This window comes from Apus apus, chromosome 5 (assembly GCF_020740795.1).
Source record: "Apus apus isolate bApuApu2 chromosome 5, bApuApu2.pri.cur, whole genome shotgun sequence".
NCBI classification, from domain to species: domain Eukaryota; kingdom Metazoa; phylum Chordata; class Aves; order Apodiformes; family Apodidae; genus Apus; species Apus apus.
In genome coordinates this window covers 32,962,854-32,982,544 of record NC_067286.1, presented here as the reverse complement: position 1 = coordinate 32,982,544, position 19,691 = coordinate 32,962,854, and the positions used below count along the sequence as shown (strand labels likewise).

Sequence of the window (19,691 nt, the reverse complement as noted above, 5' to 3'; positions counted from 1 at the left end):
TGGACAATTCTAAAATGATAGAAATAATGATTTTTAGAAGTATGCTGAGAGGCATCTGTAACATACTGTATTAGAAATGGCTGAACAAATCCTTAGTACAAATTTAAACACTATTGCACCTCATAAATACAGTGCTGAAACGTCTCTTACATCATGTATCCTTCCGTAACGGAAAAGTCAGACTTCTTAAACTGTCCTGAGCAGTTGACTTGACTTGTTCTTAAGAAGTTCCAAACACAATCATTTAAAATAATGGCTAACTGCTTTACTAGACTTGTTTTAAAGATAAACTACAATGTTTTCAAGTAAATTATTTTGAAAGGAATTCTGTAGTGATAATTTTTGGCTAAAACTACAGACAGATCTGCAAGTGCAACTGAAAAACTGCAGTTACCTGTAAATGTGTATAGTTAGTTTCCTTCAGATATATCATTTCTATTTAATTCTTATTATAATTGGTGAGTCCTGTGCATAGCTGTAAGGTTTCATCTTCCCAGATAGGAAGAATAAAGCTCCCTCTGTCTAGTGTATGGCTGTACTTGATAAAGAAAACCTGGGCCATTAAGTTCTTCATCCATTCTTGCTAACTCAGTATACTAGTCTGTCTCTTGATACTGTATATTGATCATAATCACAGCTCCAGTAGAATCACAGAATGGTTTGGGTTGGAAGACAGCTTAAAGATCATCTTGTTCCAACCCCCAAACACCTCCCAGTAGACCAGGTTACTTAAAGCCCCATCCAACCTGGCCTTGAACACTTCCAGGGAGGGGCAGCCACAGCTTCTCTGGGCAACCTGTTTCAGTGTTTCACTACTGAATAGTCACAGGTATGTGAACCTGGTATTTCACAAAGAACTAAAAAAAAAAATTATATATCAACATAGAGTTTTTTAAAGAGAAAATAATTTACTGTTTCTCAGTACTCATGCATCAGGCTACAGTATGAACTTACGTAATTTCAGCTGAGCATGTTCTGTCTTGCAAATAGGGTCAGAGGTCTCAAGTGATTTGTTCAGTTTATGCACTTTCCTGCCACATAGGAATTTAGTGAATGTTGACTCACTGTCTGTCTCTAAAAGCAGAACCGTTCATAAAATAGATAAAAGCAAGACCACGTCTTCGTGACTATGAATGAAAAACTTGATGGTGATTTTGAGGAAATAATGTAATTCTTAAACCTATGAAAGTCTGCTGAAAGCTTCTGATTATTGAATATTTTTATCCTAGGTCGAGTACCCAGAGCTGTAGCATCCATCAATCAGCATTTATTAGCATCTGATGATGTTGTTAGTTGCTGCTTGGATTTAGGTGTACCCAGCATTTCATTCCGCATTAATGGACAGCCTGTACAAGGAATGTTTGAGAATTTCAGTACAGAAGGGTTTTTCTTCCCTGTTGTAAGCCTATCAGCCGGTGTAAAGTAAGTACAACTTAATTTTAACTTTTAATTTGTTTTCTTTGCTGCCTTGTCAGACAAAATATTGACCGAATATGCATGTGATTGGTTCTGTTTTGTTGACTTGGTTCTGCCCAACCAGCAGCTAGGGGGAAGGCAAGAAAGTATTTGCTTAGTAATAACTTCCCTCAGATGTGAGCCTGTTTGCAGTCTGACCAAGTCATAGTGTCTGAAAATTGTTTTCTGGGTATTTGGTGAACAAGGGGAAATTGATTATGTCCCATTACAATTAAAATGCTAAGATTTGAACTTACTGTTTTCAGGTTTCTGTTGTTATTTTACTTGTAATTTATTCAGAAAATGTATTGTGAATATCAGCCCAATTAAGTGGCCAAGATATTTGTGTTAACATTACAGAGCAAACACAACAGCAAAAAATTAGTTCTTGCACACTTATTATAACATGACCAATTACGGTTCAGTTCATCTTAAAGCATCATTAAAAAAAAATAAACCGAAAAAAATTGATTGTAATTATTAATTCTTCTTAATTATCTTTATGTCTTCTTAAAATTATTGCCTGTCAGTAAAATATTAAATGTCAGATGTTAGGAAGAATTCGTCAGAAAGAAAGGTTAGGTTCTTCTGTCTTTTGTAGGATGAGAATTAATTCCACATAAAATATGGATAAGTTGTAAATATTTTTCACTATGAAAAAATGCTAACAGTCTAGATGTCAATAGCTGCCAGAAGATGCCAAATTTAGGAGAAATAATCAGGAGCACAGTAAGAGATAGAAAGGACAGTTTCTCTTGCATGTGTTAATTATTGAGAAACGAAGGTTCTGTGTGGCCAGAATAGACAGTGCATGGCTTTCAGAAGTGAAAGACAGCTCAGGTTAGAAATGGTTTGTATGTTTAGCAATTAAGGAAAAAGAAATCTTTGTTTCTCTGAATGAAGTAAATCAGATAACTAGTTCTCTGTGGGGTTTTCTTTCTGTGATGAATACATAAATACTTTGAGCATCGCATGCATAAGAGAACCTTACAGGTGAGAATACTAACAGAAGCCAAACAGAACAAAGGAGGCCTGGGAAAGGGTTAATAAATATTTGTCATTTATTCTCTGGGAGTGACCATACTGCAGCTGCACTAATACAGGAACTTTTGAAAATATTACTTTTTTTTTTTTCTGTAAGAAAACTGCCTAAATTGGTGTAATTATTTTTCTTCATTCTTATTTGGTGTAGTTTGTGTTTCTTTAAGAGCGTTTTCCCTTGTAGTTAATAGTAGCTGATGGCAGTAGAAGGTTATATGTCATCTTCTGTATCTGTTAGTATCAGAGAAAAGTTATTGCATGGGGGTCCCGAGTTCATGAGCGAGGGAGTGTTCTGCACTGAGCACAAACTTTCATGCTTTTATTTCTGTTGTTGCTTCTCTGGGTTTCCTCTGTTTTCTGTGACATTTTCAGTCTCTGAATCTGGGTCATCAGTTTTTCCTCTCTAAAACTTGCTTGCCCACACTGTCTCTTATATTTTTCCTTATGCATTTTCTCCCTATCTACCCATTTTTCCTCTTCCTACCAATGGTGCTCTGAGCTCTGCTTGTAGTATTGCAATATGGCCAGTCAAATAATCAACAGAATTACACCAGCAACTCTGGATTGAAAATTAATTTTCTTCTGTTTTTCTTTACTTCTATTCAGAATTATTTAACCTCTCATTAAATGCACAGGTAGATAAATTAAATATGATGTTAACTTTAGATGATCCATCCAACATGTTTTTAGGGAAGTCACGGTTCCAAATGTGTTGACACGAAAAGTCATAGAATCATAGAATGCCAAGTTGGAAAGGACCTCAAGAATCATCTGGTCCAACCTTTCAAAATAGGAACATGGTTTAGATGAGATGGCTCAGCACCATGTCAAGCTGAGTCTTAAAAGGGACCAGTGTCAGGAAATCCACCACTGTCTTGGGACATTATTCCAATGTCTGCCTCTTCTCAGAGTGAAAAGTTTTCTAGGGGTGTCCAATCAGGATCTCCTCAGGAGTAACTTGTACCCATTACCTCTTGTTTTTTCCATGTGAATCCTTGTAAAAAGGGAACCTCCCTCTTCTTGGTAGCCACCCTTTAGGTACTGGAACACAACAATACGGTCTCACCTAAGCTTTCTTTCGTCCAGGCTGAGCAAACCCAGTTCTTTCAGCCTTTCCTCATATGGCAGGCTTCCCAGTCCTTTGATCATCTTTGTGACCCTTCTCCGGACAACCTCCAGCCTGTCTGTGTCTTTTTTGTATAGTGGGGACCAGTTATATTGCTTTATATTTTATTTGCAGGAGAGTTTTTTTTAAGGTTAAGGTCAGAAAAATTAAAACAAATTTTTTGAATCAAAAGATCAGAACATTTATTTTAAAATGAGACAAAAGCCACAGCTTCTTGGAGTGTTCAGGTTTTTTAATGAGGGTGTGCAGCATTAGGTGGATATAGCTTGTGTGGAGGTTTAGATACTGCAGTGAACAACAGGGAGAACACAGGCCTCTGAACATGTAAGGACATCGTAAAGGTCAGGTGAGAATGAATAATTTGCTACAACTCAGAGAAATTGACAAATTTGGCAGGAAGCAGGGAACTATTTAGTGGGGTGTGATCAGCAAGGGAAGAATTGCAACAGAGGTCTTAAAATTTGGATCCTTTCTTTGATTTTTGTCAATGTAGGTAGTTAGACTTCTCAGTTTTAGAATAAATTCAATCTCCTTTTTATTTTTAAAATATTTTGATCTGTGTGTCAATTTGCCATAAAGTAAGGTCTAAGCTCAAAGTTGTAATCTCTATATTTAGCTGCCTTGGGATCATTCAAATATTTTAAGAAATGTATTTTTAAAATGAAATTAGAAATTTCAAGCTTAATAGAAGTAATCAATAGCAATATATTTCTTCTGGACATTGAACTATTTCAGATATTTGTGACTTGTGCTTATGTATATCCTGTTTAAGAAAACTCGGATGTCTTGATTTTTCTCTTTCTTTCTTATTGTCTCTTACTGACAATGAAGTATGTTGATCTGGTAGTTTTGCTACTTCTAGAAGAATAAGTAAAAAGTGGTACAGGCTTCTTGTGATCACCCCATAACAATAACATTTTATTTTATGTAGTTGTTCACTGCTGGAGTTTGCAAATATGAGGACCAAAGTATGAAGTTTGGTATGATGGCCATATGAATTGGCCTTCCAGTGTCTGAAGGGGGCCTATAGGAAAGCTGGGGAGGGACTTTTCACAAGGGCTTGCAGCAAGAGAACAAGGACTAATGGATTAAAACCGGAGGAGGGGAGTTTTAGGTTAGACATTAGGAAGAAATTATTTAGTGTGAGAGTGGTGAGACAATGGAACAGGTTGCCCAGGAGCATTGTGGATGTCCCCTACCTGGAATTGGTCAAGGGCAGGTTAGATCAGGCTCTGAGCAATTTGATCTAGTAGGAGGTGTACCTGCCCATGGCAGGGGGGTTAGAAATAGATGATCTTTAAGGTCCTTTCCAACCCACACCATTCTATGATTCTAAGTTGGATAGTTTCAGTCTTTCCTGTTTGTCCTGGTATACTGTTAAATTTATGTGAAGAATACACATCTGAGGAGAAACAGGAGATTTCAGGGGTTTAGTTACCCTTCTGAAACTCATTTTCAGTTGTAGTATTTACCATTTTTTTTTTTGCTTAATTTATGTATTATTCTTATTGTGAGTTGTTTTTTTTTTCCCATGTGCCAACTGCCTGCATAAGTGGACTGAGAAGTGACTTTGCAAATTTACATGGTATATGAATAGTACCTATGGGATTATTTAGAGTAACTCTCCAATTTAAATTAGGTTTGTGTTTCAAATTCCTTTAAATGTATTAAAAAATTCACAATTTGATTTTAAGTAAGTAACATTATTTAAAAAATAAATAAATTATACTGCATTGAATAATTAGGTTTGCTTTGGCCAAAACAAATCTTTGAAAAAATAGTGGGTAGGTGATGGTGTTAGTTGTATTATCTGCTCTGAATGCTTGGTAAATCTCTGGCGTTTTTTCAAAACATGAAATACACCTGCAATTTTGTAAACACTATTCAAATAAATGTTTACATTCAAGATTATTTATTTATAATCTTAGTATATGCTGACTAATCAATTGAATATTTCTTCATTTAAAATTGCACAGAGTTCGTTTCTTATTGGGTGGGCGTCATGGAGAGTTTAAATTTCTGCCTCCTACTGGTTATGCTCCCTGTTATGAAGCATTGCTCCCAAAAGAGAAGATGAAACTGGAACCAGTGAAAGAATATAAAAGAGATACTGATGGAGTGAGGGATTTGTTAGGTACAACACAATTCCTCTCCCAAGCTTCCTTTATCCCTTGTCCAATAGACACCAGTCAGGTATGTTAAGAATGCAATAATGGGATTGTAAAACATGTTGTAATAAAATTTAAATTAACAATATCAAAAACTAAGCTATATTGCCCCCTTTTGTAGCAATTCATCATTTGTGCGTTGTGATGTATTTTACTGAACTAGATGATCTTGCAACTATGAGGTGTGGTAATTGGAATATTTTCTTATTTGTGAAATTATTATGCTCTTTTCTTAGGTTTCTCTTCCTTTCCATCTTGAAAAGATCAGGGACAAACTAGCTGAAAATATCCATGAACTATGGGGAATGAATAAAATAGAACTGGGCTGGACATATGGCAAGGTATGTTTTGAATCACGTGTCTGAGTACAGTTATGTATACTAGGTTAAGTCTCCTAACAGAAAACCTGGACTTGAAAGTTGAATGGAGTATTTAGTGATGGTCTATATAATGCTAATAATAGATGAACATGGAAGCTGGCAGGAGACAGTGATATTAACTAGTGCTTAGAAGGCAAATTTGGAATATAAATAAGCTCTACCTTTTAGCAGTGTAAGTAATTAACGATTTGAAAATTATCTTCCTTGGGAAACATACTAGCTATACCAAGATGGAATTCTACTGACAATCACACCAATAGTGAGTAACCCCTAAACTAACTCTTCAGTTAGTCGAGTGTTGGAATCAAAAGGATAACAAGCAGAAAGTCCATTGTGGAAATTAACTTCTGTTGATGACAGAGACGGTGTTTTAGTAACTTTTGTAAAAGCTCAAATTCCTCAAAGCTCAGGTTTTTATTTAATTAGTTACAGTTACAATTTATCATTATAACGAACCCTTATAATGTGCTGCTGCCAAACAGCTTGAAGAGGATAAAGCCATCTGGTCAACATTACTTGAATACATATAACAAGGCTTTCCCTGCCCAATGGATGCCACCAAAAAACAGTTACAAGGGTAGGCCAAGAATATTATAATCAGAATATTATAACAAATTCAACAGTTATCTTAAAATTGGTACCTTCCCCTAGTGTCCTGTATCACTGGGATGGAATCACAGGCCAGCCATGGAGGGCAGGCCATTAGTAGCCCTGAGCCAGCCAGGAGCTTAAGCCAGAGCTCTGACCTGAGGTGATTCGAAAGGCTGTTCCATACCACTGACCTCAGCCTCATTCTAAAGGTGGAGCTGTGCTGAGGGTGGGCAGTTCTGTTTCCTGGGGCTTCTCCCTCTTGGCCTGTTGCTACCTCTGCTACTCCGGAGGACTAAGCTGAGGATAAGCTTATATACTTTATGTTGGTGTTTGTATTAGTTGTGTTACTTCATTAAATTAATTTATACTTCAGCTCATGGAGCTTCTCTCCTCTTCCTCATTGCCCTTCTTGTCTGGGGAGGAGTCACTGGGAGAGAGAGCAAATGGCTTCATTTTAACCCTGGGTATGGGCTAAATGAAGACACCTAGTAATAAAGAACTATAAATAATGTATTCTGCTTTGAATTTAGATTATTTCATATTGTTTCTTTTCAAATTCAGATATACAAAGACAGTCCTCCATGTGCCCATTGCAACTGTATCTTACCTCAAAAGAATTGTTTTCCTTCTCTTCTGTTTTTAATTATGAACTTGATTTACCTTTTTATTCTATTTTTTTTTTTCCCAGTAGCTCTGCCATACTATCTGCTAAAATGTAATTTCTTTTGAAATTGTGAGTTTATTAACCTTTTCAATGTTTCTGAGCTTTGGCAATTGAAAAATGTTTTTGTATGTGAAATGTCATGACTCTCAGTTGTCATCAAGATAGAAGCACTTGGCATTGATTGAAAGAGCCTGTTTAATTAAGAGTCAGAAAGATATTCAAAGACCTGCCAATTTCAGAATGTTCTGCTTTCTTATTCCAATAAAATTTGGAAAACATTGCCAAATGCTTCTTTGAGCTTTTAAAATATGAATGGGTAAAATAGACCATATTGTGCTTTGTTAAGCACACACTGCTTAGGTGTTCATCAGAAATATTCATTGAATTTACAGGCTTGCTTTCTTGTGTTTTTATGCAGAACATATGAACTAACTGTATTTTTTCTGATTTTGTTGGTTATGGAGGACTGCTTATGGTGTGCATTCTAAATGAATAATGGGAAAGTTCATTCATATAATGACTGAGCAAAGATAAATTGTATTGTTTAAAATGTATTCATTATTGCAAAAAATGAACTGATTCTTTAACTCTGATTCTGGCTTGAATTTGGTATCAGAAAAGTACTCTTTTTTGTTGCTTTGTTACAGATACGGGATGATAATAAAAGGCATCATCCTTGTCTGGTGGAATTCTCAAAATTGCCTGAGACAGAGAAGAATTATAATCTACAAATGTCAACTGAAACCCTCAAGTGAGCTTTAAATTTAAAAGAAAATGAAGTTTATGTTTACAGTTTTTATTCAAGCATTCATACTGTTGTAAGATATAAAAATGTTAGAATATCTCATTCAAATATGTTCTGCTAACTTTGCTGGAAGTTCCAGGAACACATTTAGAAAAATCCTGTGTTTGCAGAGATACAAAATAAAAAACAACACCAAGTTGGTTTTAATAAAGCAAAGATTTCAAAACACAGTTTTATACCTTTTTGACTTCGAAGGCTTTCTTTTTTTTTTTTTAGAAGTTAAAATATTTGGATTTTAAAATTTCTTTATTTTGAATTACTTCACTGGTTTTTAAAGATTTGTAGTTCTGCGTATTTATACTAAAACCAAAACAAATTTATAAAATGGATCAGTGCTATAATCTTCTGTTTCACTACTGCCATTTTCTTTGTTGGCAGAACCCTTTTGGCCCTTGGATGTCACATTGTTCATGCTCATCCAGCAGCTGAGGAAGATCTTAAAAAAGTCAAACTTCCTAAAAAGTATGTACCTTGTGATAACTATTATATATTATTTATATATTATTTGTAACTACAGGTTATTAATAAAAATATTGTAAGGTAATTAAAAAAATATTTTATATAGCTAATATGGACTTACAGAGCACATGGTTGATCCTTTACCTTGCCTGTTGATTGACTGTGGATACTGCTGCAATACCTGACATTGTGGAGTGATTTGCAGAGACCCTAAAAGTCACATACTTAAACCATATGCAATTCTATCTGTGTCACATGATCTCAGAATAGATACTCCCAAGTTAAAAGCAACATTTCAGTGCTTTTCTGTCACATAGCAAAGAACAGTATATGTATACGATGCTAAATTGATCTACTTGAAAGAGGGTATACCATTTTCCCTTAACTCCTGTTTCAATTTGTACATCTTTTTCTGTCCCCTCCAAGAAAAGATTTCTTCAACATATGCACATTTCCAGAGGCATGACTAGTGCTTTGTTTTCTCTTAAAGTAGAGGAAAAAAAATTGAAAATTACTATCATTATAATGTTGCACATTTCTAGGAAGTGCCTATATGTAGATTATTCCATAACACACAATTAGGTTTTTGCTTTAATTTTTATTTGGTAGATAAACTATGGCAGTCAGAGCTATAATAGTTGAATGATCTTTTGTATTTAGATATCTTTAAGCCATCAGTAGCAATCGTCCCCAAAGTAGAAAAGATTAATCAAGGCTTACATCTGTATTTTAGCCTTTTCTGTGGGGATTCTGTAGTCACAGAATCACAGAATTATTGAAGCTGGAAAAGACCTCTGAGATGATCAAGTCCAACCTATGATCTAACACCACTACATTGGCTAGACCATGGCACTAAGTGCCACATCCATTCTTTCCTTAAATACCTCCAGGGATGCTGACTCCTTTCCCTGGGCAGTCCATTTCAATGTCTGATCTCCCCTTCTGTGAGAAAGTGCTTCCTAATATCCAATCTAAATCTCCCCTGGCACAGCTTCAGGCCATGCCCTCTCATCCTGTCACTAGCTGCCTGGGAGAAGTCCTCCTGAGACAGATTAAAGCCTCATCCTGCAGCAAAACTTGAAGAAAGAAACAGTGTTTCAGATACTTGCCTTTTCACATGAGTTCATCAACCCTTAAGATGTCTGTTTACTGAAACAGCTTTATCCATGAGAACAAAGATAGGGTTTTAAAGAGAGCAGTAAATATGATATGGGATATAAATATCAAATATCAATTCCCATTGATAGCATTAATTTAAAAAAGGAAAAAGTAACCCTTCCCAAGGTACGTACCGTAGGCAGTCTATCACAATACTGTTTTGATACTGCTGTCTTCAATAACAGAACAAATCAGTCTTAGGTATGTGGAAATGGAGACTCTTCGCTAGAATACAAGTTATATCCTAGTCAATGACCAAATGCAATGCAGAATTTTTGCAAAGAAGTGGGATAGTAGGAGATTGAAAAGAGAAGAGAAAAAAGTGAATGTTGTCCTGTGAACATCATGCAGAAAACTTTAAATACAGTCAATGGGGTATCTTGACTCTTTGTTTTCCTTTGTTGACTTATAGTTATATGATGTCAAATGGATATAAACCTGCCCCTCTTGATCTTTCTGAAGTGAAACTGTTGCCTTCTCAAGAATTTCTAGTTGACAAACTAGCAGAAAATGCACATAATGTCTGGGCAAAAGACAGAATAAAGCAAGGATGGACCTATGGCATTCAGCAGGTAAGGACTTATTTAGATCCATTTGGAATAAGTGAAGAATGTGACATTTTATTTTCTAGAACATCAGTTGGGAGTGTTAAATATGAGGATAAATACTCAACATCGTATATTGTCTGGAAAAGTTAGAGAAGGTGAGGAGCAGAAAAAGAAACCTTGCCCATGCAAGTCTGAGTAGATTGTCAGACCTGCATATATCCATCCTTCTCTTTCATCCTTGTCTTTAGGTTTGAATAGTATTAACAATTGGACTTGCATTCATAGAACTGTAGTTTATCAATATTATTTCTCTCCTGTAATCTTAACATTCTTTCAGATTATGTTCTGTATCATTATATAAAATCTTTGTGATGTTTAAGCATAGTTTTCTTCTTGTTGATTTTTTTTTTATAACCCCTTCTAGGATCTTAAGAATAAACGTAATCCTCGGCTAGTGCCATATGCATTATTAGATGAACGTACTAAAAAATCAAACAGAGATAGCCTTCGTGAAGCTGTTAGAACATTTGCAGGTTATGGTTATAGCATTGAGCCACCCGACCAAGAGATAGGTATGTACTTTCAGTAAGAATCATGGCTTTTTTCCCCTTAATGCTGAGAAAAAAACATAAACCACTGAAATAGACAGGGAAAATATATTAATTAATAGTAGTGTATTTTTGCAGTGAACTTTAATGAACAGTACAAATATACTTTGTAAATTAGTTATATATTACTTAAATATATACATTGTTGTAGTTAATGGTATGAAAATTCTACCTTCTATGATTTTTTTAGATTGGAAAAAAAAATAGAGTGTGAGTGGACAAACCAGTATTCATTTGAAATTAATAAAATAATTAATAAAATAAAGAAAATAATAGGATATTATTTTAAAAGATTTTTGTTACATGGTATGCAGATTAGGTTTGACTACATCAAGTCAAACTCAGTTCTTAAGAAGTAGTCTAAGTGTAGTGTACCGAGTCCAGTACTTTTAGTCAAAATCAGGAGCAGAAATCTATTTAGAAGTTTTTCTGTATATTTGCTATACCACTGTAATTTTTTGATAAAAATCCAAACTAACCCAAAACTTACTTGGTAAGTTTTTTAAAATGTTCTTCACACACTTGTGTGTGAAGATATTTTGCCATATTGTAATACTGCATTGCCTTGGATTGTATTGCATGTAGTAATCTTAAAGTTCTGAGGATTCCACTAGTCAGTTCTGTGTTTAGGGCTCTGCACTGAGTGAAACTTAGAAATATTCTGATTCTAAATAGCAGAGAATCACTCATCCTGAATAGAATTAGTGTGGTAGCTGTATAATCTGTATACTGATTACTGTTCCACATTTTTAAACTTTTCTATTAAGTTTTTTAAACATGCAATGGCAGATAATGGCTGTTTTCAGAGATAAAACACTAGGAACAGATTAAATGCTGAACAGTTGCATTTATAGTTTCATCTCATTATAAAAGGTGTTGATTTTTTTTCTCTGTTTATTTTCACAGCTGACCAAACAGTAGAGAAAGTCAGTATTGACAAGATACGCTTTTTCAGAGCAGAGCAGTCTTATGCAGTGAAGTCTGGAAAGTGGTACTTTGAATTTGAAGCCGTGACAGGTGGAGATATGCGTGTTGGCTGGGCCAGGCCAGGCTGTCGACCTGACATAGAGTTGGGATCTGATGACCAAGCATTTGTATTTGAAGGAAGCAAAGTCAGTATATCTTTGTCTTTTTCAACCTATGAAGAGGCTAGGCAAACAACTGCAGTGCAAGTTTCCACTGTATACTCCAGATCAACTACTGGAATATTTTTGATTCATACAAAGATATCTCTGAGCTGTGTTTCGTGATGGATAGTATCTGCATTCCAGTTCTGGTCACTGAAATTCTGCTAACAAAGTTGTGTTCATTTATATCTATCTTCTTAGGATATACACAGCTGAGTAAAGAAGTCTGTTGTAAACATAAACAAAATACAGCATTTGCTTCCTTTTTTTTTTTTTTTTTAAGTAAAAAAATAAAACAAAGTTTCTTCAATGACTGAAACGGAGAACCACAGTTCTGTTTTCGCTTTTCTGTCCTCTCTGCTTTCTGTGCATTCTCTTCCCAAACTTGATGTCTAAAGGATGGGAAGGATAATAATGATAATGCATGTGAGAAGTGGAATCCAGTCAACTGTGTTAATCATCTAGGTTCTAAATTACTGTTTGCATATTACAGAAGTTAAGATGCCTTAGTTTCTCTGTGACATAATTGAGATGATAATTAATTACGTGAAAGCCATGAGCAGTACTGTTTGCAAATTCCTGTGAGAACCTGGAGGGTGAACTATTTGTTTGTTTTACTTATTTGTTATATATAATTTTTTATTTTAGCACATTATTAATTTACCTGTTTTTGTGTTTGTTTAGGGCCAGCGGTGGCATCAAGGTAGTGGATTCTTTGGACGAAGTTGGCAACCAGGAGATGTGGTCGGTTGTATGATAAACTTGGATGATAAATCAATTATCTTTACTCTGAATGGAGAGTTGCTTATAACCAGTAAAGGTTCAGAACTTGCATTTGCTGACTTCGGAATAGAAAGTGGTAATTTTCTTTCTATAGTTACATGGTTATGGGAAGACAAAGCAAAACAAAAACCGAGAAAAATTAGTCTGTGATATTGGCTTAGTGAGCTGAGAAATTGGATTTCACTGATGTGAGCCTTCAGACTGTGCTTCACATTCACTTCGTAAGAATTTATTTTGACAGCTTTTATAAGCATAGATTGATTTTTTTTTTTCCCTTAGTTTTGTTTTATATTTTAGTTGACATGTTCTTTGGAAGCCTACCACCCCAACCAGTAATAGCTAAATGCTCATTAGTAATTGCCTGAAGACATTGCAATTGCTCACTGGCCCTCTTTGGTCTGACCACTGATAGTTTTTCTAAAGGTAGAGAATGAGGGCCTGACTTAAGAGAGCTTTTCTGAAGGCTTAAAGTTGAAGTGTAGGAGAGAAATTTTCTCCTTTAGAGGTTGAACTGTCGGCTTTTCCTGGTATTTGCTCCAAGGTCTGTTTCTTGAGAGATGGAGAAATAATTCAACAGTCTTTCATCCGCTAGTGGCTACAGGTGTATGGAGAACAAAACAATGTTCAGCCATAAGAAATGCCAGCATTTAAGAAGTTTATCTTTGACCATCATGAATGATGGAGGGATGAAGGTTGGCAACAAATTCATAGCTACTAATGACAAAGCAGATTTTAAACAGGTTTACTGAGATACTCATCTTGGGTTTTTTGAAACTTCACTTCCCTCAGAAAGCATACTTAAGATTTGTTAATAACTGTAGTAGTATAGTAGTACCTAGAAAGGTAGGACCAGATGATCCTTGAGGTCACTTCCAAACTTGCATTCTATGATTGATATTGCCACGGTTGTCTTCCAGTGTCCAACTACATAGTATAAAGTCATGTTATTAGTCTAAAAATGAAGGGGAGTGATTTTTCTAATTAATAACTGACTTGAGCAAATCTTGGTTTTTCAGATTTGATTGTATACAGAACTACCTCTTGACAGTTTTTTTTGTCACAAATCTACTACTCCTTACTAGTAACAATTTTTAAATTGGTTTAATGTTTAACTAAATGGAATAATGTCCATCAGATGAATCCAAACTAGAATGTTTGTGTTCTCCAAATCAATTACTATTGGTTTTTTTGTTGTTGTTTTCTTAGGTTTTGTTCCAATTTGTGCACTGGGTCTATCTCAAATTGGTCGTATGAACCTTGGAATGGATGCCAGTACATTCAAGTATTATACAATGTGTGGACTTCAGGAAGGTTTTGAACCTTTTGCTGTCAACATGAACCGAGATGTTGCTATGTGGTTTAGTAAACGCTTACCAACATTTGTCAATGTGCCAAAAAATCATCCTCACATTGAGGTAACATTACATATTAGGGAGACACCTGTTTATCAACTGTTTGTTTAGCAAGCTGAGACATTAAACCCTTACTAATACTTACTGTCATCAGATAGTTTGTCAGATAAATCTATTAAGTCACTCTTAGATAATTCCAGATGATCTTATCTATCTCTAACTTCAATTATGATAGTATTAATATTCATATGGATTACCTGTCAGTTCTATTATATGTCTTACTAATTCATGTTCTTATCATTAGATACTTGAAAAGTGTCACTTGTGATTTCTTAGAACCATTTTTTATGTTCTTGCAGACACTCATTTTTTTAAACCTTCTCTAAGATTTTCTTAAATATCTAAAACTTGTTCAGCTGAATTCAGCATCACACAGGGTAATGGAAGCATGAGCTAAACACAGACTGCTCTAATTCACTTCTCTAACCTGAGGGACATTTTAAATGTACCTGTGGTGTCGCTGAGTTTTTTTACTATAATCACTAAGTTATTTACTCTAAGTGTTAAGTCAATTATTCCCTATTACTTGTCTTTGAACTTTCTTTTTTAAGCAAAATTCACTACACCGAAATCCAGCTAAATTATTTGAGCATTTTTTTCAGTTTATCAGGATCGTTTCAGCTGCATTCCTGCCTTTAAAAGTTTTGGGTATGTTCCTAACACTGAGTTTACAAGCAAACAATTTTCAGCACAAAAATAATAACAGTCTCAGACTTCATGATGGTCATCAGAAGAATTGTAATTGATATTTCTTATTGTGGTAGAAAACTACTGAGTCTTGTGCAGCAATTTTTCAATGATTTGTGCACACAAGCACACAGCAGAAATGCTGTATGAAACAACTTGAAAATATTGACTGTAACCAGGCTACACTGCATCTGTTGTATCCCTTGCTCTTCAGGCTAGATTCCCTGGCACAGAAGAAAGTTGAATAGTTATGAAATTAGTTCATTTTGAAAAATTTAAGTTGACTTTTCAGTTATCTTATCCTCTACTTGATTAATGAAAGATTTTTTCAGCATTTTACTTGTAATAGTATTATTTTTAAATTATTTCTATTATTTTTAGATATGGAGAATTGATGGAACCATTGACAATCCACCTCGGTTAAAAGTTACTCACAAAACATTTGGCACACAGAACAGCAATTCAGACATGATATATTGTCGTCTGAGTATGCCCATTGAGTTCCACTCATCATTCAACTTCAGCATGGGTGTGGAAAATGCCTCATCTGATGTTTTCCAAAGACGGTTAGGCTTGGTTTCAGTTATTTTATGTTCTCAATATAAATGTAATGTGTTCTGTTACTATATACTCAGGATTTCATATGTGTTTTGGAACTAAGCACATGCTAATGTAGGATGCATGTTACTGACATTTTTTGTTCTTGAAGATTTAAATAAATTTTTAACACAACTTTGCTGCTGATTGTTGTATCAGGATGAGAGAAACATTTCTGAAGAGATGCATCACACGCAATGCATATAATTATGCATTGCTAAGCAGCTACCATCTTTCCAAAATTACTTGGATTTGCAAAGCTCTTCAGGCAAGCTGGAAAATGAGCTCCAAGTCTTTTGCCTACTGGACTGATGCTCATCTACATGATTGTTCAATGACTTGTTATTGGAAAAATGACTAATCCATGCAAAGCAAAAAAGATAATGAGAAGATTTTTAGATACCAGATTCTACTGAGTTCAGCACCTTCCAGCATTGCCTTCATCTTTAGTTAATTGCTGTAAATCTGTCTGACCCTCACCTTGCCTCCTGCCTTACCTGCCATTAATTATTTTCAGTGTATATTTGTGTCCTGTGAGGTCTTTGCTAACTTAATTTGCTCACATTTTTTCTTTTCTTTTAATTCTGTTCCTTTATCTTTAGAAAGCACAGCCAAGAAACTGCTGCTTCTACTACAGTAAGTAAAGAGGTTGAAATGCTTAGTTCTTACTTTTTTTTGTGGTAGCATGTTCATTAGAAATGGATCTGTTAAAAGAAGCCTTTTAATCATTTGCTATCACATAGTTCTGTATAAATAGTTATGTCCTTGCTATCTTAAACCACTAGTCTGTTTTGTTGGGTGTTTTTAAAATATATGAGCATTTTAAATTACTTACTAAGATAATTAAAATTATTGGTATTAAAGTCTGTTAAGTGAGAGGTGTTTGAAATTACTATTTGAATATTAATTTAGATTTCTATTACTAATATGTTCTTTTCTTCTTTTCAGTATTTTTATTCACTACGGATATTTGCTGGCCAAGACCCATCCTCTGTCTGGGTTGGCTGGGTAACACCAGACTATCATTTTTACAGTGAGGATTTTGACCTAAATAAAAATTGTACAGTGACAGTTACTTTAGGTGATGAGAGAGGCAGGGTTCATGAAAGGTATGGATTTATTTATCATTTTTAAAAGACTTTATTTTCATAGTGGTGTTCAAAAATCAACTATTCCCAAGCTTGGTATTTTAAATATTAACTTAATAAGAAAATTTATTATGGAGTGGAAGTGTTCTGTGCTCATTTCAATATTAGTGTACTTTACATAGACTTCTTCAAGTGAGTGTATTCATCATAAACATTCTGTATGAAAGATTGTTTTGTGATATTTTTTCTGATGATATTTGGTCACTGTGGATGAACCTGTTATTTGTTACATGAGCACACAGAAGTATGTAGAGTTGTTTTATATTTATAAAGAAGGAAAAAAATAAAGGTGCATTTAGTCTGATCCCTTACCCACAATGCTTACACTATTTTAAAAAAAAGGGGGTTGTTAGTGTGAAAACAGCTAATAACATCACAAGCACAGTTGAGGATCTCTAACTATTACTCTACTGAAAAGTATGTATTTGCTGTACACTTGGTCAAGTTCAGTGTACCCTATGATTTGTTGTCTTTGCTCTTGTTCTTTCAGTGTGAAGCGGAGCAATTGCTATATGGTTTGGGGAGGAGATGTAATTGCCAATTCCCAGAGATCAGGTCGCAGTAATGTTGATTTAGAAATTGGATGCTTTGTTGACCTGGCTACTGGAATGTTGTCATTCACAGCCAATGGAAAAGAGCTTGGCACTTGTTATCAGGTATTATTAGATTTTCAGGAAACTGACTAGTAAGCTGCTAATTTTGATGCTGTTATAAAATTATTCTTTCTTGTTCAGAAATCTAACCAAACAGTATTTATGTGACAATAACCTGTTTTTCTGTCATTCTCCTTTGTCTCTCTTTTTATCTCTCTTCTTTAAAGATACGCTTTTCCAACTTGTTTCAGATGTTGAGGAAGGACTATCAGTATATACTTTCTGAACAGTTTTTTACCTCTCAGTTCTTGTGGTTTAGAATCTTGATTTATAGTGTTAATTATTATTTAAAATATTTCTGTCAACTAAATCTGTTACATGATATAAGGGAAATAATTATTTAAATTAGCAAAATCAGACCAGATATAATCGGACTTTTTTGCTTGGATTGAGAAAATAAATTTGGTTTATCTTTACCAAGGTTTGTGTTTTCTGCAAATAGTTATGATTTGGAGGTCTCGTGATTTGATAAGTTTCAAAACCCAAAATTCAAATATGAATTAGTGTGCAAAGCAAACCCTAAATGCTATTAGTGTTCTCAAAACATGGAGTCATTATGCAAATAGATTTCTAGTTGACAAAAGTTTTCAGCACCAGATTGATGAGATTTGCTTTTTATAAGATCAGTTGTCCATAGCAGAGGATCCACCATGGGAGATATTAACCAGTGAAAGGAACAATGCACCACAATGTCAACTGAAGCACCTAATACAGATAAAGTTTGAATTTTATTCAACTAAATTTATTGGAACTTTTTATATTGACTCCATTGCAAATGTATGTGGCAGGGCTGCACGCAGCCTGTAAAAAGGAGTGGGAGAGGAGCTAACAGCTGTGATTGTGTAAGAGTGGTCAGACTTCAGTGCCATGTTGGGAGGATATCACATGTCAAGATCCTGTGAAAAGAAAACTGGAAATGAAAGTGCTTAAGCTTCCTGCTTTGCTGGTGTTGTGTTTTGTTTTTTTTTTTCAGCTAGATACAAATCAATATGACAGCTTCTGAACAATACCATGGAAGTCTGGGTTTTTTTGTTGTTGTTGTTGTTGTTTTTCACAGAACAGCTTTTACCTGTTTTTCTAATTTTGCAAAGAAAAAGAAAATACAGTTGTAGAGGGTGCTTGGTACTGCTTTTAGTGTAAAAAACACTTGCAGTTTTTTTTCTCTAGACTTGCAATTAATGTCACCACGTTCTTTGTACTACACTCAAAATAATCTCAGAAAATACAGTTATTTCTCTTCTACTGCTTCCCTTTTCCCCTAAGGATACCTGGAATTAGTTTTTGAAATGCTTTTAAATAGAACTGTTGACACATGGTCTTTTGAAAAGTGGCAACACTCAGCACTTCCTGTAAAGATACACTGGTGTATTCCAACAGGAGTGTTATAACTGAGGGTGAAGTATTTCTCAAGCTTTGGTTATTTTGAGTAATTTAAATCTTGTTTCTGTTTTTGAAAGTAGTGAAAGTGGTCTTAAGTAGTTTTCATTTTCATTTATTGAATATTTTTGCCACAAAATAAAATAAAATCTTTAAAATACTTTAGTAAATCTAATCTCTCACTCAAATTGCTGCAGATTATGGCTATTTGTCTGGTCTAGAGGTTGCAGGATAATTATTATAACCTTGTAATCATGTGCACTTTTCAATGTTCTTAACTGAAGTCGAGGGACAATGCATGTAATATGTTCTCATTCTAAAAGGCCTACAAGTCATCATATTGAGGAGATGAAGTTAGTATTGTAGTAATTCTTGATCTAAACTACTGAATGCCATGATGATAGTCAGAAATACGACATCACCCTCCTTTCTATAATAGAAAAGTAAAGTAAAGATAACTTATACATATATATTTGGAATTTTGTCATTAATTATCAGGCCAATGTTAAGGTATTAGTAGCAGAAAGGTGAGACTAAGTATTAGTTTACAAGATATTTTATTCTGAGTTAGGAATGGTTTTCTGACCATCAAACAATATTAGATATTACAAATTCAATTACTATTACTATCTGTCTTTGGCCAGAGTCTGAGGGTTACATTGTCTCAGTCAGTTACTTTCAGGCTTTAATGACACATCTCATTAGTAGTGTATTTCCATTCAGGATGCCTTTTATTTCTGTATTTGTGTTTTGGGGGTTTTTCCATCAAATTATTAGAATGTACATACCTGGTCCTAAATTATTTTCTTTGTCCCAAAAGTCAGAGTTCTGAAAAAAACCCCTGCAGACAGATTTTTTCAGTGTATGGTATCATTTTACATTCTGTTTAAGTTATGTTGTGTTT

At 34.6% G+C, this 19,691-nt stretch overlaps 1 protein-coding gene across 10 annotated transcripts in view; it reads left to right on the top strand.

Moving 5' to 3' along the window:
* Nucleotides 1–19,691, top strand: part of RYR3 (ryanodine receptor 3) — a 210,986-nt gene that overhangs the window by 86,054 nt on the left and 105,241 nt on the right. For all 10 annotated transcript variants that reach the window (XM_051621641.1, XM_051621636.1, XM_051621634.1 and 7 more), the window contains exons 19-32: nt 1,230–1,422; nt 5,599–5,815; nt 6,027–6,131; nt 8,073–8,176; nt 8,609–8,692; nt 10,260–10,419; nt 10,820–10,967; nt 11,910–12,115; nt 12,815–12,989; nt 14,120–14,328; nt 15,394–15,578; nt 16,212–16,245; nt 16,558–16,718; nt 17,248–17,413. In XM_051621641.1, the coding sequence (XP_051477601.1) occupies nt 1,230–1,422; nt 5,599–5,815; nt 6,027–6,131; nt 8,073–8,176; nt 8,609–8,692; nt 10,260–10,419; nt 10,820–10,967; nt 11,910–12,115; nt 12,815–12,989; nt 14,120–14,328; nt 15,394–15,578; nt 16,212–16,245; nt 16,558–16,718; nt 17,248–17,413 (2,147 nt within the window). The remainder of the gene's footprint in view (nt 1–1,229; nt 1,423–5,598; nt 5,816–6,026; nt 6,132–8,072; nt 8,177–8,608; nt 8,693–10,259; nt 10,420–10,819; nt 10,968–11,909; nt 12,116–12,814; nt 12,990–14,119; nt 14,329–15,393; nt 15,579–16,211; nt 16,246–16,557; nt 16,719–17,247; nt 17,414–19,691) is intronic.